The sequence below is a fragment of the Myotis myotis genome, unplaced genomic scaffold (genome assembly GCF_014108235.1).
Source record: "Myotis myotis isolate mMyoMyo1 unplaced genomic scaffold, mMyoMyo1.p scaffold_m19_p_2, whole genome shotgun sequence".
In the NCBI taxonomy this organism is placed as follows: Eukaryota; Metazoa; Chordata; class Mammalia; order Chiroptera; family Vespertilionidae; genus Myotis; species Myotis myotis.
In genome coordinates, this window is record NW_023416324.1 from 103,023,453 (window position 1) to 103,047,043 (window position 23,591).

The 23,591-nt window shown below is 37.4% G+C and overlaps 1 protein-coding gene across 2 annotated transcripts in view; it reads left to right on the top strand.

The window, feature by feature from the left end:
* The window catches only part of TRPC1 (transient receptor potential cation channel subfamily C member 1), a 168,863-nt gene that overhangs the window by 75,930 nt on the left and 69,342 nt on the right, over positions 1-23,591 (top strand). The window contains exons 5-7 of one of the 2 annotated variants that reach the window (XM_036349191.1): positions 14,271-14,402; positions 17,023-17,218; positions 22,323-22,389. In XM_036349191.1, coding sequence (XP_036205084.1) covers positions 14,271-14,402; positions 17,023-17,218; positions 22,323-22,389 — 395 coding nt within the window. Of the gene's footprint in view, positions 1-14,270; positions 14,403-17,022; positions 17,219-22,052; positions 22,390-23,591 lie in introns of both variants that reach the window. The other variant, XM_036349190.1, reaches the window with a different exon arrangement.

Sequence of the window (23,591 nt, forward strand, 5' to 3'; positions counted from 1 at the left end):
GGTTTCGGCTTGTCTTCCTTTTGTTAAGTTGTATGAAGTTTGTTAAGTTTCTGGGGTGCCTGGCCAGCCTGGGTGAGGGGCTGAGGGCTGTTTTCAGATTGACCAAGCCCCCTGGCGATTGAAGCTCCCAGCCTTTCCTTTTTTTGTTTGTTTGTTTATTTATTCGCTCTAGTATATATATATAAATGAAAGAATTATAGCATAATTTTTCTGGTTTGGTTCTGATTTAGATATTGAATATGAACATTAATTTGTTTACAGATGGTAAAGGGAGGGAGTCATCTATTAGCTACATTATACATACATACATGACTTCATTCTTTTTTAAAAAATAATTCTTTATTGTTGAAAGTATTACATATGTCCCCCTTCCTCCCTCCCATTGACCTCCTTCATTCTGCCCTTGCCCCCCTCCTCAGGCCTTCACCACCTTTTTGTCTATGTTTATGGGTTTTGCATATATGCATACAAGGTCTTTGGTTGATTACATCCCCGCCACTCACACTCCCCCGCCTTCCCTCTGAGATTCCACACTCTGTTCCATGCTTCCATGTCTCTGGATCCACTCTGTTTATCAGTTTATTTTGTTACTTAGATTCCACATATGGGTGATATCATGTGATACTTGTCTTTATTGACTGACTTATTTCATTTAGCATAATACTCTCCAGGTCCCTCCATGCTGTCTCAAAGGGTAAGAGATTCTTATTTTTTACTGCTGCATAGCATTCCGTGGTATAAATGTAGCATAACCTTTTTATCCACTCATCTTCTGATGGGCACATGCAATTTTTTGAGGAAACTCCATACTGTTTTCCATAATGGCTGCACCAGTGTGCATTCCCACAGCCATGTACTAGGTTCCCTTTTCTCCACATCCTTGCCAGCACTTGTTGTTTGTTGATTTGTTGATGGCAGCCATTCTGACAGGTGCGAGGTGACACCTCATTGTTGTTTTAATTTGCCTCTCTCTGATGATCAGTGAGTTTGAGCATGTTCTCATATGTCTCTTGGCCATCTTTATGTGTACTTTGGAGAAGTGTCTATTTAGGTCCTGTACCAATTTTTTAACTGGATTATTTGTCTTCCTTTTTTTTAAAAAAAAAAATATATATTTTATTGATTTTTTACAGAGAGGAAGGGAGAGAGACAGAGAGTCAGAAACATCGATGAGAGAGAAACACCGATCAACTGCCTCCTGCACATCTCCTACTGGGGATGTGCCCGCAACCCAGGTACATTCCCTTGACCGGAATCGAACCTGGGACCTTTCAGTCCGCAGGCCGACACTCTATCCACTGAGCCAAACCGGTTTCGGCTTGTCTTCCTTTTGTTAAGTTGTATGAATTCCTCATATAGTTTGGGTAGTAACACTTTATCTGATGTATCATTGCCAAATGTGGGCTCCCTTTTCATTTTGTTGATGGTTTCTTTTGCTGTGCAGAAGCCTTTTATTTTGATGTAGTTTCATTTGTTTATTTTCTCCTTGGTTTCCTTTGCCTTAGGAGATGTATCCATAAACATATTGCTACAAGTGATGTCTGAAATTCTGCCTTTGGTTTCTTCTAAGATTTTTATGGTTTCACGGCTTACATTGAAGTCTTATTTATTTTGATTTTATTCTTATGTATGGTGTAAGTTGGTGGTCTAGTTTCATTTTTTTTGCATGTATCTGTCCAATTTTCCATCACTATTTCTTGAAGAGTCTGTCTTGACTCCATTGTATGCTCTTGCCTCCTTTGTCAAATATTAACTGAACATAGTGGCTTGGGTAGATTTCTGTTCTGTTCCATTCATCTATATACCTGTTCTCGTGCCAGTACCAGGCTGTTTTGATTATTGTGGCTTTGTAGTATAACATGAAATCTGGTATTGTGATTCCTCCAGCTTTGTTCTGCTTTCTTAAGATTGCTGTAGCTATTCAAAGTCTTGTTTTTATTCCATATAAATTTTTGGAGTATTTTTCCTAACCTGTGAAATATGATGTTGGTATTTTAATAGGGATTGTATTGAATCTGTAGATTGCCTTGAGTAGTATGGATATTTTAATGATGTTGATTCTACCAATCCATGAAACACAGTATATTCTTCTACTTGTTTATATCTTCTTCTATTGATTTTTTTCAATGTCCTGTAGTTTTTGGAGTACAGGTCTTTTGCCTCCTTGGTTAAATTTATTCTTAAGTATCTTAATTTTTTGATGTAATGGTAGATGGGATGGTTTATTTAATTTCTATTGGTGTTTAAAAATGTGAGGGAATTTGGGTGTTAATTTTGTATCTTGCCATGTTTTCAAATTCATTTATTAAATCTAGTAGTTTTTTTATAGAGTCTTTAGGGTTTTCTAGGTACAGTATCATGTCATCTGCGAATAATTAGAGTTTTACTTCCTCCTTTCCAATTTGGATGCCTTTTATTTCTTCCTCTTATCTGATTGCTATGGCCAGGACTTCCAGAACTATGTTGTACAAGAGTGGTGAAAGAGTCTTATTCCTATTCTTAGGGGAAATGGTTTTACTTTTTGCCCATTGAGTATGATTTTGGCTGTAGATTTTTCATGTATGGGCTTTATTATGTTGAGGGATAATCTCTCTATTCCCACTTTATTGAGAGGTTTTTGGTTTGTTTGTTTGTTTGTTTGTTTTATCATAAAAGGGTGTTGGATTTTGTCACATGCTTTTTCTGCATCGATTGATATGATCATGCGGTTTTTGTCTTGCAGTCTGTTTATGTGCTGTATCACGTTTACTTATTTGCAAATATTGTACCTGCCTTGCCTCCCCAGAATAAATTTAACTTGGTCATAATATATGATCTTTTTAATATATTGCTGGATCCGATTGACTAAAATTTTGTTGAGGATTTTAGCATCTATGTTCATCAAGGATATTGGCCTGTAATTCTCTTTCTTTGTAGTGTTTTTATCTGGTTTTAGAATTAGAGAATGCTGGCCTCAATAAAAGAGCTTGGAAGTGTTTCTTCCTATTAGATTTAAAAAATAGTTTAGGGAGAATATAAGAGATAGTTCTTTGAGTGTTTGGTAAAACTCCCCTGTGAAGCCATCACACCCATGCTTTTGTTTGTTGGGAATTTTTTGATTACTGTTATAATTTCATCAGTTGTTATTGACCTATTCGGGTTTTCTGATTCTTCTTTACTCAGTTTTGGGAGAGTGTATTTTTCTAGGAATTTGTCCATTTTATCCACATTGTCCAGCTTGTTGTCATATACTTGTTCATAGTATTTTCATATAATTGTTTTTATTTCTGTAGTGTCAGTGGTTACTTCTCCATTTTCATTTCTGATCTTGTTATATGGGTTCTGTGCTTCTTCATGAGTATGGCTAATGGTTCATCAATGATGTTTAACATTTCAAAGAAGCAACTCTTAGTTTCATTGACTTTTTGTATTTTTTTATTCTATATTTTGTTTCCAGGAAGTTTTTATTTCTTTCTTGATCTCACTTCTAACCCATTCATTGTTTAGTAACATGCTATTTAGCCTCCATATGTTAGAATGTTTTGGGGTGTATTTACTATAATTGATTTCTAATTTCATTCCACTGTGATCTGAGAAGATGCTTGATACGATTACAACCTTCTTGGACTTGTACCGATGTGTTTGTGTCCTAACATGTTGTCTATCTTTGTGAATGATCCATGTGCACTTGAGAAGAATGTATATTCTTCAGCTTTGGGGTGAAATGTTTTATAAATCTCAATTAAATCTTTCTGATCCAGTGTGTCCTTTAGAGTCACTGTTTCCTTGTTAATTTTTGTCTAGAAGATCTATCAAATGAAGTCAGCTGGATGTTAAAGTCTACTACTATGACTGTATTGTTGTAGGTCTCTCCCTTAAAGTCCTCCAGAAGTTCTTTTTATATATTTAAGTATTTCTATATTAGGTGTATATATATTTACCAGGGTTATACCCTCTTGTTCGATCGATCCCTTTATATTATTATGTAGTGACCTTTGTTGTCTCTTGAGATGGCCTTCATCTTGAAGTCTGTTTTGTTAGCTATGAGTATTGCTACTCAAGCTTTCTTTTTCTCTTCCATTTGTATGGAAAATTTTATTCCATCCCTTCACTCTCATCCTATTTGTCTTTTGTTTTGAGGTGGGTCTCTTGTAGACAGCATATAGTTGGGTCATGTTTTTGTATCCATTCACTTACCATGTGTCTTTTGATTGGAGCATTGAATCCATTTATATTTAAGCTTATTGATAGGTACTTATTTATTGCCTTTTGCTTTCTGTCTGGCTAAGTTTTTCTCTCTATTTCTTCTTCTTATTATAGCAGGCCCTTTAGCTTTTCTTATAATGCTGGCTTGCTGATGATGTACTCCTTTGGCCTTTTTTTTTTTTTTTTTTTTTTTTTTTTGGTCTGGGAAGCTCTTTATTTCACCATCTATTTTGAATGATAGCCTTGCTGGATATAGTAATCTTGGTTTCAGATCCTCGTTTTCCTTGACCTTGAATACTTTATGTCATTTCATTCTGGCCTGTAGCGTTTCTGATGAGAAATCAGGTGTCACCCATATGGACGTTCAGTTTTGTAGGTAACAGTTTGCTTTTCCCTTGATGCCTTTCTTTCTTTGTCTTTAATTTTTGGAATTTTAATTATGATGTGTCAGTTTGTGATCCTATTTGGGGTCTTCTTGCTTAGGGTTTTGTGTGCCTCCTGAACTTCTGTGACTTTTTCCTTCACCAGGTTAGGTAAGTTTTCTGCCATTATTTCTTCAAACACTTTCTCTCTCCCATTACTTCTGCCATTATTTCTTCAAACACATTCTCAATCCCTTTCTCCTTTTCTGCCTCTTCTGACACAAGTGCTATTCGAATATTGTTACACTTGCATTTGTCCCACGGCTCCCTTAAGCTGTCCTACTTTTTAATTATTTTTTCTTTTTGGTTATCTGATTGAGTGATTTTTTTTCTACCCTGTCTACTTTTTTTTTTTTAATTAAATCTTTATTGTTCAGATTATTACAATTGTTCCTCTTTTTTACCCCCATAGCTCTCCTCCACCCAGTTCCCACCACACCCTCTGCCCTCACCCCTCCCACTGTCCTCATCCATAGGTGTACGATTTTTGTCCAGTCTCTTCCTGCACCCCCACACCCCTTTCCCCCCAAGAATTATAAGTCCACTCCCTTTCTATGCCCCTGGTTCTATTATATTCACCAGTTTACTCTGTTCATCAGATTTTTTATTCACTTGATTTTTAGATTCACTTGTTGATAGATATGTATTTGCTGTTCATAATTTTTATCTTTACCTTTTTCTTTTTCCTCTTCTTAAAGAATACCTTTTAGCATTTCATATAATACTGGTTTGGTGGTGATGAACTCCTTTAGCTTTTTCTTATCTGTGAAGCTCTTTATCTGACCTTCTATTCTGAATGATAGCTTTGCTGATAAAGTAATCTTGGTTGTAGGTTCTTGCTATTCATCACTTTGAATATTTCTTGCTATTCATCACTTTGAATACTCCCTTCCGGCCTGCATAGTTTCTGTTGAGAAATCAGCTGACAAGTCGTATGGGTACTCCCTTGTAGGTAACTGACTGTTTTTCTCTTGCTGCTTTTAAGATTCTCTCTTTGTCTTTTGCTCTTGGCATTTTAATTATGATGTGTCTTGGTGTGGTCCTCTTTGGATTCCTTTTGTTTGGGGTTCTCTGCTCTTCCTGGACTTGTAAGTTTATTTCTCTCACCAGGTAAGGGAAGTTTTCTGTCATGATTTCTTCAAATAGGTTTTCAATATCTTGCTCTCTCTCTTCTTCTGACACCCCCATAATTCAGATGTTGGTACTCTTGAAGTTGTCCCAGAGGCTCCTTACACTATCTTCATATTTTTGGAATCTTTTTTCTGTTTGCTCTTCTGGTTGGGTGCTTTTTGCTTCCTCATATTTGAAATCTTTGACTTGATTCTTGGGATCCTCTTGTCTGCTGTTGGATCTCTGTATATTATTCTTTATTTCAGTCAGTGTATGCTTAATTTCTAGTTGGTCTTTTTTCATATCCTCCAGGGTCTCACTAAATTTATTGGCGGTTTCTAGAAAATTCTTGAAAAACCTTATAACCGTGGTTTTGAACTCTATATCCAGTAGTTTGCTTTCCTCCATTTCTGTCATTTGTGACCTGTTTCTTTGTCTCTGCATTTTTTATGCTTCCTTGTGTTGGTAGAGTGGCTTTGTGTGCTAGGTGTCCTATAAGGCCCAGTGGCTCAGCCTCCCCAATTACCTGAGGTGGACACTCTTGGTGCACCCCTTTGTGGGCTTTGTGCACAGTCTTGTTATAGTTAAGCCTTGATTGTTGTAGGTATCACTGGGAGGAATTGACCTCCAGGCCAATTGGCTGTGAGAATCAGCTGTGTCTATGGTGGGAGAACTTCTGTGCTGAAGACACCCTTATGAGGCAAGACTTGCTTCAGTGGGGTTTGGTGCTCATTGAGTCTGCCCCCTGAATGTGTCCCTTATGGATCTGAGGAGTTGTAATCTGGATGGTCCCACTCTGACCACTGGGTACACTGGCTCTTGGATCTAAGGAGGTGCTAATTTAGCCTCTTCCTGAGGCTACCCAGCAGGAGCTACGAAGAGATCTGCAGATTCCCCTTCCTTGTTTGGGGTTTGGAAGTGCCCTGATGAGGCCCAGCTGTGAAGCAATGCAAGCTGCTGTGGGCCCTTGGGCCTTCTCTTGGAAGTTCTGGGTCTGTCTGGCTCAGCTGCAGTTTGTTAGGTAATTTTCAGATTGCAAAGAGCCTAGGCATTCATATGCAAAAGCCTCTGCCACAGCTTGGGTGGGGCGGGGTTTCAGGGAGTCAACAGGGTGGAGCAAACAGCTATGGGTGATCCTCAGCCCTGCCCTAAGAGGCCTTTCTCAGTGTCCTGGTAATCTCTGCAAGGACCTTTGAGAGAAAGCCGCCCTCGAGTTCCGAGTTCTGCCCGCTGCCAGACAGTCCAGTTTCTCCCTGTATGAGTGTGGGTCCCCAGAGACTTGCCCGGAACTGGAGTTCAGAGCAGTTGGGGGCTTGTGACTCCCTCCCGATTCAAAAAGACAGCCGCGTCCTCAGTTGCCAGCCCTTGCCGCGAACATCTCCGTACCTCTGCACTTTACTTCCACACCTCCTCTGAGTCTCAGTGTGCTTTTCTCTTTCCTTCTAGTTGTAGAATTTCCACTCAGCCAGCCTTCCTGTAGTTCTGGATGATGTACGTTTTGTCTTTTAGTTGTATTTTTGAAGTTGTTGTGGGAGGCAGCAATTTCTGGTGTTTACCTATGCCGCCATCTTGGTTTCTCTCTCTACCCTGTCTTCTAAATCACTCTTTTAATCCTCATCTTCCCCTAATCTACTGTGTATTCCTTCCAATGTGTTCTTTATTTATGCTATGTCATTCTTTATTTCTGTTTTCATAATTACTATATCTTTTTTCATGCTGTTGAGTATCTTTACCATTATTATTCTGAACTCTATATCAGATAAATTTCTTATCTCCATTTCATTGATCTCTCTTCTGGAGATTCTCTTGTTCTTTCACTTGTGAATTGTTTCTTTTTCTCCTCATTTTGGCTTCCTATATTTGTGACTCTGTATTAGGTAGATCTGCTGCTTCCCTCAATCTCTGGTGCAGGACAGTGTTAAATGCTGTTTCTGACTAATTAGATCAGGCAGAGACTCAAATAATCAAGAGACTTTCTCAGCCTATAGACTGATAGGATTCTGTCTTGAATTGCCCTCAGACAATCGTTCAAAGATGTGGAAAGAGCTTTTTTTTTTTCCCCAACAGGGTGGGTCAATTGTTTCTGCCTGGAGGCTAATTGCTATTCTCAGTCTCTTTATGGGTCTCAGAAACTCTACACTGTGGGATAGGTGTTTTCCAATAGAGTGGGTCAGCTGTCTTCCCCCAAGGGAAAGCAGTCCGTATAGCAGTTGTTTGAGTGAGAAAGATGAACTCTGCAGTGTGAGGGAATGACTCAGCACAGGAAACTGGGATGTCTGCTTTATGAGCTCTATCCCCAGAGCCTCCAGTCCTAGCAGAAGCTCACACAGCTCCAGTTAACTCTACCCTTCCTCTGCCAGAGCACAAGGTGAGTGGCTCCACAGGGTATTTTGTGTGTTGGCCCTTTAAGAGGACCCTAAATTTTTAGCCATCCCACCCTGGCTGACAGCAACCCCCTGATGTTCACAGCAAGATGTTATGTGGGTAACCTTGTCAGTTCTGGTGCTATCTACTTGGGGACCCAGCATGGGGATTAGAACCTAGAGTTCTTGTTATCAACCCCCCACACCTGAGATATCTCTCCGGAAATTCAGTTGCTGTCTCTGGGGGCTCAGCCAGCCCTCTCGTGCCTCTGTCCTTCCTACCAGTCCTATGTAGTACCCACTTTCATTCCTCGGTTATTTGGGTTCTCTCCAGCTAGTCTTCTTTTGATTAGTCAGGAAGATTTTTTATATTTTCTTTTTAAAAAATTATTTATTGTTTATAGTATTACATATGTCTCCTTTTCCTTCCCTTGACCTCTCCCTGGCCACTACTACTTCCCAGCACATCCCTTCACCCTCTCTACTGCCTGTGTCCATTGGTTATGCTTATATGCATGCATACAAGTCCTTTGTTTGCTCTCTTACCTGCCCCCCACCCTCCTTCCCTAGGAGATTTGATGGTCCGTTCAATGCTTCTATGTCTCTGGATCTATTTTTGTTCATCAGTTTATGTTGTTCATTATATTCCACAATGAGTGAGATCATGTGATATTTATCTTTCTCAGAGTGGATTATTTAGCTTAGCATAATGCTCTCCAGGTCCATCCATGCTGTTGCAAATGGTACAAGTTCTTTCTTTTTTATAGCAGCTTAGTATTCCATTGTGTAGATGTACCACAGTTTTCTAATCTACCCGTCTGCTGATGGTCACTTAGGCTGTTTCCAAATCTTGGCTATTGTAAATTGTGCTGCTATGAACATAGGAGTGCATATATCCTTTCTGATTGGTGTTTCTGATTTCCTGATATATATCCCTAGAAGTGGTATTACTGGGTCAAATGGGAGTTCCATTTTTAATTTTTGAGGAAACTTCATATTTTTTTCCACAGTGGCTTCACCAGTCTGCATTCTCACCAGCAGTGCACACGATTCCTTTTTCTCTACATCCTCGTCAGCATTTGTCCTTTGTTGATTTGCTGATGATAGCCATTCTGAGAGGTGTGAAATGGAACCTCATTGTCATTTTGATTTGCATCTCTTGGATGATTAGTGACTTTGAGCATGTTTTCATATGTCCCTTGGCCTTCTGTAAATCCACTTTCAAGAAGTGTGTATTTAGGACCTTTGTCCATTTTCTGATTGGATTGTTTATCTTCCTTTTGTTAAGTTGTATGAGTTCCCTATAAATTTTGGAGATTAAACCCTTATCAGATATAACATTGGCAAATATGTTCTTCCATGCAGTGGGCTTTCTTGTTGTTTTATTGATGGCTTTTTATTTTTTTTGCTTTTTATTTTTATGTAGTCCCATTTGTTTATTTTCTCCGTAGTTTCCATTGTCCTAGGAGCTCTATCAGTAAAGAGATTGACTTGTCTGGTATTTTGTTGACTATGGATTCTTTTAATATTTTTATGGTTTCCCGTCTTACATTTAAGTCCTTTATCCATTTTGAGGTTATTTTTGTGCACCGTGTAAGTTGTTGTTTAGTTTTATTTTTTTGCATGTATCTGTCCCAATTTTCCCAACACCATTTATTGAAGAGAGTATTTTGACTCCATTGTATGCTCTTGCCTCCTTTTTTCAAATATTAATTGAGCATAAGGGCTTGGGTCGACTCTGGGTTCTCTGTTCTGTTCCATTGGTCTATATGTCTGTTCCTGTGCCAGTACCAGTTTTGAGAACAGTGGCTTTGTTCAATAGCTAATATCTGGTATTGTGATCCCTCCAACTCCGTTCTTCTTTATTAGGATTGCTGTAGCTGTTCGTGGTCTTTTTTTTTTTTATTACATATGAATGTTTGGAGAGTTTTTCTAGGTCTGTGAAATATGCCATTGATATTTTAATGGAGATTGCATCGAATCTATAGATTGCTTACGGTAATAGAGACATTTTAACATTGTTGGTTCTACCAATCCATGAACACGGTTTATTCTTCCATCTGTTTATGTCTTCCTCTATCTCTTTTTTCAATGTCCTGTGGTTTTCCAAGTACAGGTCTTGTACTTCCTTAGTTGAGTTTATTCCTAGTTATCTTGATTTTTTTGTTGTAATGTTAAATGGGATTGTTTTTTAGTTTCTCTTTCTGTGAGTTCATTATTGGTGTATAAAAAAGCCATTGTTTTCTGGGTTTTAATTTTGTATCCTGCTACATTGCTGAATTCATTAATTAAATCTAGTAGCTTTTTTTTAATATATTTTATTGATTTTTTTACAGAGAGGAAGGGAGAGAGATAGAGAGTTAGAAACATCGATGAGAGAGAAACATCGATCAGCTGCCTCCTGCACATCTCCTACTGGGGATATGCCCGCAACCCAGGTACATGCCCTTGACCGGAATCGAACCCGGGACCCCTCAGTCCACAGGCCGACGCTCTATCCACTGAGCCAAACCGGTTTTGGCTAAATCTAGTAGTTTTTTAAAAAATATTTATCTCTATTGATTTCAGAGAAGAAGGGAGAGGGAAAGAAAGATAGAAACATCAATGATGAGAGAGAATAATTGATTGGTTGCCTCTTGCACGTCCCATACTGGGAATCAAGCCTGCAACCCCGGCATATGCCCTTGACCACAGTCAAATCAGGACCCTTCAGTCCGTAGGTTGATGCTCTATCCATTTAGCCAAACCAGCTAGGGAAATATAGTACTTTTTTGATGGAGTCTTTAGGGTTTTCTATGTACAATATCATGTCATCTGCAAATAATGACAGTTTTACTTCTTCTTTTCCAATTTGGATGCCTTTTATTATTCTTGTCTGATTGATATGGCTAGCACTTCCAGTACTATTTTGAACAGGAGTGGTGAAAATAGGCATCCCTGTCTTATTCCTGTTCTTAGGGGAAATGGTTTTAATTTTTGCCCATTGAGTATGATATTGGCTTGTAGGTTTGTTAGATAAGGCTTTGGTTATATTGAGGTATGGCCCCTCTATTCCCACTTTGCTGAGGGTTTTTATCAAGAAAAGCTATTGGATTTTGTCAAATGATTTTTCTGCATCAATTGATATGTGATTTTTCCTCTCAATTTGTTTATGTGATGTATCAAATTTATTGACTTGTGGATATTATTCTAGACTTGCATCCCCGGAATAACTTTCATTTAGTTATGATGTATGATCTTTCTAATGTAGTGCTGGATATGATTTGTTAGAACTGTGTTGAGGATTTTCACATCTATGAGGGGCCCGATGCACGAAATTCATGCAAGAGTAGGCATTCCTTCCCCCTGCTGCTGGCACCAGCTTCCCTTTTGCACCTGGACCCAGGCTTCCATTTAGCCGCTGGCGGGCACCCAGGACCAAGACTTCCCTCTGGCCACTGGCAGGCACCCGGGACCCGGGCTTCCCTCCCACTGCCAGCAGATACCCGGGACCCGGGCTTTCCTTGCAGCCCTAGCTTCATCCAGGAGGTCGTCTGGTCTAACTAACATATTATGCTTTTATTATTGTAGCCTGGGGGCCCAGTGCACGAATTTGTGTACCTTGTGGGCTGCAAGGCTGCGGTAGGCACAGGGGTAGGTCTCAGCCCATCCTCCATGCCCCCATCTGGCTCCTCCTGCTGTGGCCCCTGGTCCTCTGTCTGCCAGCAGCCCTACACCCGCTGCCACCACTCCCATGCACTTACGGCGCTGGTCCCTCTAATACCTGCTGACGGCACAGTGCAACGGACCAGCACCAGCAGTGGGTGTGAGCAGGGCCAGCACTGTCAGTGAGTGTGAGCGGCTGCTGCTACCCTGTCACCCCTCAGGAGCAGTGGGAGGTGGAGAAACCCTCAGGGGCGATCAGGGCCGGCAGCCGCCGCTCACACCTGTTGATGGTGCTGAGCAATTGGGACCGGCGGCAGGCACTGGCAGTGGGCGTAAGTGGCGGCTCTGGTGCTGGCTGTGGGTGTGAGCGGCGCTGGCACTGGCATTGGGTGCAAGCAGTGGCTCTGGCACCGGCAGCAGGTGTGAGTGGGGTTGGCGCTGGCAGCAGGTGTGAGCGCTGGGTGGGACTGCAGTGCGTGGGAGCAAAGAATTTTCAGTAACCACCAGAAGCTTGCCCTGATGATAGCGACTGGCGCCCCTGCTCCACCATCCCGCTGCAGCTGATGCCCGCCATGTTGCACGCACGCCCCCTGGTGGCCAGCGCACATTATAGCGACTGGTTGTTCAGTTCTGGTTGTTCTGCCATTTGGTCTATTTGCATATTAGCCTTTTATTATATAGGATAAGTACATGTTTGTAGCCATTTTTATTCCTTCTGCCTGTGTTTCTTCTTGCCTTTCTATTTCTTCTTTTTACAACAGTTCCTTTAGTGTTTCTTGCAATGCTGGCTTGGTAGTAATAAACTCCCTTAGCCATTTTTTGTCTGCAAAGCTCCTGATTTTCCCTTCAGTTTTGAATGATAGCCTTGCTGGATGGAGTATTCTTGGATTCAGTCCCTTGCTTTGCATCACTTTCATTCCATTCCCTTCTGGCCTGATCTGTTTCTGTTGAGAAATCATTTGATAATCTAATGGGAGATTTCTTGTAGATAACTCTCTGTCTCTACCTTGCAGCCCTTAAGATTCTCTCTTTGTCATTAACATTTGCCTTTGTATTTACAACGTGTCTTGGTGTGGGTCTTTTTGGGTTCATCTTATTTTGGACTCTCTGTGCTTGTGTGACTTTTTCCTTCCCTGCATGAGGCAAGTTTTCTGTCATTATTTCTCCCAATAGGGTTTCTAATCCTTGCTTGTCTTCTTGTCCTTTTGGCACCCCTATTATACAGATGTTGCTTCATTTCATGTTGTCCCGTAGCTCCCTCAAGCTTTCCTCCTGCTTTCTAATTTTTTTCTCCAGTTGCTGTTCAGGTTGGGTGGGTTTTTCTGCCCTGTCTTCTAACTCGCTGATTTGGTCCTCAATGTCTTCTACTCTACTGTTGAAACCTTTCATTGTGTGTGTGTGTGTGTGTGTGTGTGTGTGTGTGTGTGTGTGTGTTTATTGTAGCTATATCATTCTTCATTTCCTCTTGATTCTTATGTAAGTTGGTAATTTTCTCATCCAGCCGGTTTAGGAACTGTATGACCCTTACTCTGAATTCTTTCTTTGACATATTTCTTGCCTGCATTTCATTTAGTTCTTTTCCTGGTGATTCTTCCTTTTCTTTCTTTTGGGTTTTTTTTTTTTTTTTTTTGTCTTTCCCTTTTTCTGTCTCTTTCTGGCTCTGGGAACCCTGTTTGGGGTTCGAGGTGTTGAAGCCCCTAGTGATTCAATAATCCTTGCTAGACTGGAGGCTGGGTCTGCCTTGAGTTTCACACCTTTATTGTCTCTACTCTGAGTTGTACCCTCCTCTCCCATGTTCTGGTCCCTCAGTTGTCCACTTCAGATTCTCAGGGTCAGTGGGGGTGTGTGTACAATTCCTGTTGTGTGTGACTCCTTTTGAGGGCTCAGAGCCCTCTTGCATGCAATTCACTGTGCGGCCCTGACACCCAAGGCAGGATGGTGCCCTAGTTTCCTCTGGCAGTGCACATGCAGCATGGTCCTGTGACCTGTGGCTGGGCATACCAGGTTGCACCAGCAGCTCTGACCTGGGTAAATTTTTGTTTTAATTCCAGTTTGGGTTGTGGGAGCATGTCCATGCAGCATCCATTTTACTCCTCTGCCATTTTTATGACAGGCGGGGATACTAACCACTATACTAACGAGGAGCTGTTGCCTCTGCCATTTTTAATCCATGATTTCATTCTTAGGATTTTGAAACATCTTTAAAAAATAACCTAGTTGAATGACTCATGTGTTACATATATTTAGTGTATTAAAGTAGTCTTTATTATTGAAGGAATAACTTAATGATCAAATTATATTAGTTATTAACATTTCATTTAAAATAAGCTAAGATTCAGGAATAAAAATGTTTTCAATATTTTATCTCAAGGTACTTTTAAAGTATTTTTATTTTTATGTAAGGTATCCTGTAATAAGTGTATTTGTTTTTTCGTTTGATTTTAGAATACTATAATTTTAAATTTATGAAAATTGTGAATTAAAAGTACTAATCATGTGTATGTAATAATTTTCTTTTACATTATGGAATAAAATTTTATCACAGGTTTCGTCTTGATATATATCGTTGTTTGGCCAGTCCAGCTCTAATAATGTTAACAGAGGAGGATCCAATTCTGAGAGCATTTGAACTTAGTGCTGATTTAAAAGAACTAAGCCTTGTGGAGGTGGAATTCAGGTGGGAATGAATAGAAATTATAAATTATTTTTTAACTTTTTTTCCAGAACATTTTCAGCCTGACGTTTTCATAGGGTAATTTAAAATATATATTTACATTTGATTAAAGATGATAGACCTTGCTGCCACCTACTGGGATTTCCCTTCTCTCTCAGTGGAATAGACCTTGGTATAATTTAGATCACGTCTTCCATCTGCTCTCTGCCCCTCTTGCACCACTCTTGCTTTGTTCCACATTGCCAAAAGCATCCGAGGGCAGTGGGAAGAAGAGTGGGAATGGCAGCTTGAGCAAGGACAAACAGTTTATAACTACTCTCTGTCCTACCTTCCTTACTCCACATCTATAGTCCTTAGAGTATGATTCTTCATAATGTTTAGAAGCATGTGGAATGCTTTCTGAATGTCAGGGATGTTCCACACAGAGAGACCTAGTTTGTTTTCACTGTTTAGTGAGAGTTTCTGTTAGGAGAAGTATAGCATGTAGACATTTCTTCTGAAATGAAGAGTTATGTGCAGTTTGTATACCCCCCAAATCGCTGTTAATCATTTCTTCATAGATAGTTAAGTTGGGGAGAGGGGACCTTTAGGAAAAGCAGCCTATTAAACTACTGGTAGACATTAAAAAAATTTTTTTTAGAAAACTACAATTAGCTTGAGGAAAAGCTTTGAGACTTTTCCTTAAGTTAAAGTATCCCTGATGGCCCTCCAAAGAAGGAAGAATTGATCAACATTTCTGGTCAGTTCCCACCTTTTTTTTCATGTCCAGCTGATGGTGGAGTCATGTCTTAACATTGCTTTCCTCCAATGATTTGATAAGATTGGGAAAATTCAAACTTCTATTTACTGGAAGGGCAAAATGAAGCTTGCAATGTTCTTTGCCTTTATAGCAGTACATAGTGTGTGTTCTTGAGAGCTCTTAGTTCCAGAAATCTTTAAAAATACCTGTTTATACGTTTTCAAGTTTGGAACTACTATATTTTAATTTGGATATATTAAAATTTACCTCAACTTGAAATGACAAAGTTTATACTTGGATGAACATGAGACATGCTTAAAATGTAATTTTTTGCTACTTTAATTACTAGATGAGACTGTTAATAAAGTATTTCTTTTAAATATGAAGAACTTTCTATTATAATCTCATAGAGTTCTGAGTTACCATATAAAATACAATTCCTTCCCAAAAGGGATTTGAAATAACTACTATGATTAAATTATAATCATAGACTAATAAAATTAGATTTTGAAGTGATCATAGAATCCTTTTCTATAACCCCTTGTTTTTATAGGCAGGGAATGTGATCTATATAGGTTACTTGTTTTACTGGTACCAACATCTAATTAGGAATAGAGTTGACATTGAAAGTAGGAGCAGAGTTGTAACTAGAACAGAGGACTCTTTGCATCTAGTCTACTATATCTTCATCCAAATTATACAGACTCTTCGCAGTCTTCCAGGAATTTATTAGAGCTTATGCAAATTAGGTTGATTAAATGTATTCATTTTACCTTTGAATATAGTGGTTTTACAATCTTTATCTAAGGTGAGATATCTTTGTAAAAAATATACACTCTAGATGAATGTTCCCACCTGCAACTAGATTTCTAGATTGCAGTAGGTACTAATTCAGTTGTTAAAGAAATCCAACTATTTATTCTTAGGTATTTTGGTAACATAGTAAATGCAAAGAATGGATGAGAAAAATGTTAGCCCCTAAGAGTTTTTAATTTTTTTAGTTATAATTTTATACAGCCAGTTTGTGGAAGACCCTGTTTTAGAGAAATATTAATCAATAGGAAATCTTCCTATTTCCCCTTCCTTTCCCTTTAAGAAAAAAAAAAAGGAATAAAAATTTCTGAAGTTCAATGGACTCATAATTATTTATTTCTAACTTTATTCTTAAATTATTATACTCAGATATAAATTTAATATAATCAATATATTTTTAAAAAATTGTCTACTAAAACTTCTTAGTTCCTCACAAATTGATTTAGGCCTGACTTTAACAAGCAATTAAATCCTAAGTTTTAAGGAAATGTGATTCTGAAAGAGAATTCTTGACTAGACATGTTTTAGGATCTTTCTTTTTAACTTGAATTTTTTTCAAATGAACACTGTAAAAATGAATCAAAATACTATTTTAATATCAGAAGTAGCATAAACATGTTGTAGACTGTTATTGAAAAAATGTTTAGTTAAAAACTATAGAATAACATTTATTGGTTAGCATAAATATATTGTTATCTATTGTTTAGATAAGTAATATAAAAGGAAGTTTTATACCAAACTTATAGAGAATAAGGGAGAATGAATTAAGAGAAGAGTTGGTTGACAAATATCAGAATTTCTAGGGATATCAGTGTGTGTGTGTGTGTGTGTGTATATATATATATATATATATAGAAGCATTGTGTGAACACCATGAACATAACTGTATTATAGTTTTCCCCAAAGCTGTGGAAAATTAATACACAGTAGGTTCCTTTGACAGTCAGCACATAATGACTTCACACACCACTATCAGAACTAAAATATTACTGAGTAAAAGTTTTCTAGTGAATATAGCGTAGTTGGAAGTTGGAAGTGACATTTCTAACAATCAACCATTGTATTTTGCAGGAATGATTATGAGGAACTAGCCCGGCAATGTAAAATGTTTGCTAAAGATTTGCTTGCACAAGCCCGGAATTCACGCGAATTGGAAGTTATTCTAAACCATACATCTAGTGATGAGCCTCTTGACAAACGAGGATTATTAGAAGAAAGAATGAATTTAAGTCGTCTAAAACTTGCTATCAAATATAACCAAAAGGAGGTATGAGGGTTTCTGTGATGTATTTAAATTATTTCCTCCACAGGAGTCTAGTGGCTCAGGGCAAAGGCTTTGGAGCAGCACATATAAGTTGAGATCCTAGTTCTTCATAAAAATATGTGTCCTTAGGAAAGTTATTGAATCTGTCTGAGCTTTAGTTTTAAGAATTAACTAAGAATATATAGTTAAGAGTTTAGTATAATGAGTACTAGTATTAAGCAAGTATTCAGGGATAATTGCTATTATTTTTAATTTTCATAATAATATATATTAATTTAATGTTTGGGGAAATATTAGCTACACAGGTAAGATCTTATGTCATGACCTCACAGTAAACTTTCCCTCTTGTGTTTTGTTTGTCCTAGTTTGTTTTATTGATCTAATAGTTCTTTATATAGTAATACCACCTATCTGCTTAAAAATAAAGTATCAGATGTTATGTTTCCTGATTCTTATTTGTTAATTCATTGTGAAATCCGAAGGTGGAGAGGCACATGGTAATGTAACTAAGTTGAATCGGGCTCTTCTGGCATCATCCCTTCCTATCAAGGGAAATACCTATTTCTACTCCCCATACACATACATACACATGATTCAGGAACCTGAAGAGGAAAGGTATGTATTTTAAATTTCATTTTAGGGATAATTTATTAAACATTTTATATTTAGACAATGATATCTAGTTGACAGTATGGAGTATTGATAAATGGTACTTCAAAGGTATTGCTTCTGAGACCCATTTTTATTATCAACATAGATGTTGGAATAAAACTTATCAAATTTATTTTAATATAAAAATGGGGCCTGAATAGATAATGGTAAAAAAACAAAATATAGAACCTTTGATCCTAAGAACAGAATGATTATTTTTATCTTGCTTTAAAATTTGAGCCTCACAATAGGTTTGATACAGGAATTTTAAGATGTTTTCCTTAAGATTACCTAGATAATAATAATATATTGCTTATCCAGATCTCTGGCTTCAAGTTATATATATATATATATATATATATATTTAACATTCCAAGGTCCTTAGTTAAGGTAGAAAATTTATAGGGAAATAAATTAAGTACAATAATTTGAATCAGTGTAGCTGTAAGTTTATAAATCAATAGAATACCTATATGGTTTCAAAAGGAAATACAATGCTAATGCATATAAGTAGAAACATGTAAACTTCTTCTAATATACATTTTGGCAAGACATTATTGACTAAATCTTAGGTTAATTTCTTTACTACGTTGTTCTACAACTTAAACATGAAATTTTAGAAAATGTTAGAATAGAGAGATAACAAGATGCAAAATCAACTTAAGTGATTGGGAAAAGAATTAAAGAAAGGTGGAAAGAACCAAGGTTACCCTGGTTAGGGAAGAAAAAAACTAAGAGGCAGTTTCCTGATGTCATATTTGTATCCCTGGAGGACACACAGGAGATACCAAATATTTTATTCGAAAGAAGGTGAAAGAAAAGTAAGTAAGTAAGTTTTATGTAATTTTGTAATGTTTTATAAGGAAAGGAACATTGAAAAATGATACTTGGGCATTTGTTCATTTTTTTCCTACCGGCCTCCTGTGGCAAGTATTGAATGAATATGCCTTACCCACATTGTGTATCCTATTTTGAGAGAAAAGTGCTTTTTCATTGGCCTCAAGACCCTTACTCCATTTTCTTGTCAATTCATATTTTTTAATTTTTCAATTACACTTGACATTCAGTATTATTTTAGTCAATAAATATTTGCCATCTATTTTTGTAAGAACTCAAAGTTCATTGTAGAGTAGAGTCCCATGTGAATTATTTTCACCCATTGTCCTTTGTTTTTTGTCATTGGTTTTGGCTGGGATTTGAACTATGAACTTTTTATTAAGAAGATAATACCGGTGATAGGACAATAAAATCTGGAGTTGGAGATGACCCTTCCTGACTTTGTTATGTTAGAAATAACCACAGCCTAACTTATGTGAAACTTGAGTGCAGAAGTGAAATAGGGTTAGATTGTTTGAAGCCACTTGTGTAACGGAGACAGACAGAAGCATAGAGCTTTTGTATAAATTTGCTTTTAGTTTGTTTTCCTCTGTCTTTGCCCTGCCAGCCAAGAATATCCTTCCATTGTGTCATGTGTAAGCTTTACAGATGTTCTGAATTCAGCATTAAAGATCCAGCATAGGTTGGATTTTCCTGCAAGCTTATATGTGTCTAGCATATGGTGGCAACATGTAGAGTGTCATGGTTGAGACGGTTTTCTGAAGGGTTTGCACTCCTCTAGATGGCATTTGTATTAGGTCTAATTTGTCCTGTTGATACTATTCCTGGCTGTGATTCAGATCCTACTGTGACAGCTACAATGGTGCAGTGCAAAGGAGCCACATAGCAGTTTGTTCTTCTACCACACTGCAGTGACTGCTCTGAGCCAGTCCTTCATGTGAGAATCCAACTTTCCTCATTTCAGGCAGACTCTGGATGTTTCCTTTTACTTAGCTGAGCGTAGTCTCTCAATGATTTCAATTGTCTTTAGTTGTATATGATTAACATTATTTGCATTTTTCTTATAATAAATGCTTCTGTGCTTTTTAAAGAAAAATAAATAAATAGTAATATTTTTAATTGAAAGGAAGATACTCTATAATTTTAAGGATGAATGAAACTAGATTTCTAAATATGATTAAAAGAGAAGATAATATTTTCCCAAATAGTTGGTAAACTTTATTTAGGTAATTCATCCTGAATAACAAAGTACCCTGATACTTAGTGGCATAAAACAGCATTTCAAAATCATTTTATAATAGTTTCATAATCATTTTATAATGCTCTTGGATCCTTTAGGTCTAGAATTAGGAAAGGACACAGCAAAGATGATTTGTCTCTGTCTCACTATGTGTAGGGCCCACCTGGAGGTAGCTCTAATGACCAGGGCTGCAATCATCTAGAGGCTTTGTCGATCATATGTCTGGTGCCTGAGCAGCAGCAGCTGAGGACTCAAACAGGGAGCTCTGAGTGGACTGGATGCTCAGGTGGATGGGTCCATAGAGGGGGGCCTTCTGAGAACTGTAACTGAGGAGGAGCATGGCTGTCATGGTGGATTGGCTGCAAGGAGATGGTCTGAGAATCCTCTGAGGGCTGACTAGAATGCCTCCATATAGTCTGGGCTTCCTCACAGCAGGGTAGTTTTATGACAGGAGAACATTATACAGGGCAGTTTATGGCTCCAAGAGCAAGAGTTCTTCCAAGTGGAAACTGCATGACTTTTTATGACCTATCTTCAGAAGTCACATAGCATCACTTCTTCCAGAATCTCCTGGTGAAAGCAATCACAGACCTGGCCAGTGGTGCTCAGTGGTTAGAGTGCCAGCCTGTGCACCAAATGTCCCAGTTTCAATTCCCAGTCAAGGGCACGACGTACCTGGGTTGTAGGTTCGATCCCTAAAAATCAATGGAAAAAAATATCCTCAGGGGAATAACAACAACAAAATAAGTAAAAATAAATAAAAAATGTAAAAAAGTAATCACAAGCTTGTTGAAGGGTAGGGAACATTGATCGCGCATCTCTTGATTAGAGGAGTATCAAAGAATTTAAAATCCACCACAGACTTATAACATTTCCAATTGAAATTTTGTTTTTCTAATTAAATACTTAGCATCATTTAATTAAATCATCATTATATAGAGGGATTGCAAGGACAGCAAACAGTCCTAAGATTGCTTTGATATTTGGGGGAAGGGTGAAACCAATAAGTTTGGCATGTTACTAAATTGGGTAATTGGTGGGAGAAAAGGCTATTTCTCCAATATTTCATCTTTAAAGACAAATTAAGATTCTGTAGGAACACCTGAATCTGAGCAAAAGAATAAAAGATGAAATAAGAATTAAGTGCTAAAAGAAACATATAGTATATTAGGAAATATCTTAATAAGCATAATAAACAATAGAAATTTTGTTTTAAAAACTTTGTTTTAAATTATATCTCAGGATAAATCATTTTAAAATAGAAGAGTGGCTAAATATTATTTAGATATCTGAATGATGTTATGATCACTTGTGCTTTACTTCAGTAACTTTAAACCTGATCCCGTTACTTATGTAGAGCTATCAGAATCCTTCAGTGAGCATTATACTGGGGAAACACTTCTGGAATTTGCAAACTAGAATTTTCTTCTTATTTGGGAACATTTTTCATTGTCACACCAAATTCAGTTTTAAGTAGATTAAAGAGTAACTTTACTGCATTTAAGTTTTTCTGCTTTTATGGATCATAAATGTCTGATTTTATACTTTGATTGCTTTGTTATCTTGACATCTTGGTTTCTTGTAACTGAAATCATTAATTTTTGTAGACTAAAGTCTCTTTCTATGATTTTTACTTGTTAAACTTGAAATTTCATAAACATTATAAGAGCATTTATAAATTAAGTTTGCAAATAACTAAGGAGGCTAATTAATAATTATCACTATGTAATGTACATGCTATTAACCAGGCACTATTTTAAGAGCTTTACATTTAATCCTTATAACAAGTTTATGAAGTAGATACTATTACTATCTTCATTTTACATGTAGGGAATTTGAGTGTTAGAAAGGTTTAAAAACTTGTTCAAGGTCATTTAATGAGTGATATTGCCTAGATTTGAATCTAGGTAATCTGGCTCCAGAGTCTATGCTCTTAACCTCTATACTCTTTATTACATGTGAGAAAAAATCTATGTGGACCATATAAAATTGATTTTAAGCTATTATTAAAACTTTGAATGTCAGTTAAAGAATGGTATTATCAGATCCTATTTACAGGTTTCACTTCACTTTTTTTTTTTTTTTTTTTATCTGTGTATTCCTTTTCAGTTTGTCTCCCAGTCTAACTGCCAACAGTTTCTGAATACTGTTTGGTTTGGACAGATGTCAGGTTACCGACGTAAGCCTACCTCTAAGAAGATAATGACTGTTTTAACAGTTGGCATCTTTTGGCCACTTTTGTCACTTTGCTATTTGATAGCTCCCAAATCTCAGTTTGGCAGAATCATTCATACACCCTTTATGAAATTTATTATTCATGGAGCATCATATTTCACATTCTTGCTGTTACTAAACCTATATTCTCTTGTCTACAATGAGGATAAGAAAAACACTATGGGACCAGCCCTTGAAAGAATAGACTATCTTCTTATACTGTGGATTATTGGTAAGTATCAGGTTCATTTGAAAGGTTCTGCCTCTATTTATCCCATTAATTCTCCTTTGCTTGGTGGCATTATAAACATCTCTATTCAATTTGAACACTTCTATAATCATTGAATACGTAACTAACATTTTTGTATAGATAAATGTTCCTGAACTTCATGATAAGGGAATAGAGATTTATTGAATATTAATTACATAATTATATGGAAGTTAGATTTTTTTGTTCTCAGTCTCTAAAATTATGACTGTTAAAAACAAAGTTTGCTGATGAATGCTTTTTTTGGTAATAGAGTGTGAACCAATTCATATGGGTTTTTTTATTTTTTTATTTTTTTAAATTAATCTTTATTGTTGAGATTATTACAGATGACCATCTTTTTTCCCCTCATAGCTTCCCTCCACCTGGTTCCCACTCCACCCCATACCCTCCCCACCCTATTGTCTGAGTCCATAGTTAATACATACATGCATATAAGATCTTTGTCTAATCTCTTCCCGCACCCTCCCACACCCCCTTCCCTCTGAGAATCGTCAGTCTGTTATATTTCAATGCCCCTGATTCTATTCCATTCACCAGATTTATTCATTTGATTTTTAGATTCAATTGTTGATAGATATGTATTTGTTGTCACTTTGTTGTTCATATTTATTATCTTTACATTTTTCTTCTTCTTCCTCTTAAAAAAATACCCTTCAGCATTTCATATAATACACTGGGGCCTTGACTTACAAGTGTCCCGACTAACGAGTTTTTTGAGATACCAGCTATCTCTCGGCCTATTTTTTGCATTGAGTTGACAGAGTAATTTGAGTTAATGAGCTCCTTAACGAGCTCGGTCTGGGAATGAATTAAACTCGTATATCAAGGCCCACTGTACTGGTTTGGTGGTGGTGAACTCCTTTAGCTTTTTCTTGTCTGTGAAGCTCTTTATCTGACCTTCAATTCTAAATGATAGCTTAGCTGGGTAGAGTAATCTTGGTTGTAGATTCTTGCTATTCATCACTTTGAATATTTCTTGCCACTCCCTTCTGGCGTGCATAATTTCTGTTGAGAAATCAGCTGACAGTCCTATGGGTACTCCCTTGTAGGTAACTAACTGTTTTTCTCTTGCTTCTTTTAAGATTCTCTCTTTGTCTTTTGCCCTTGGCATTTTAATTATGATGTGTCTTGGAGTGGTCCTCTTTGGATTCCTCTTGTTTGGG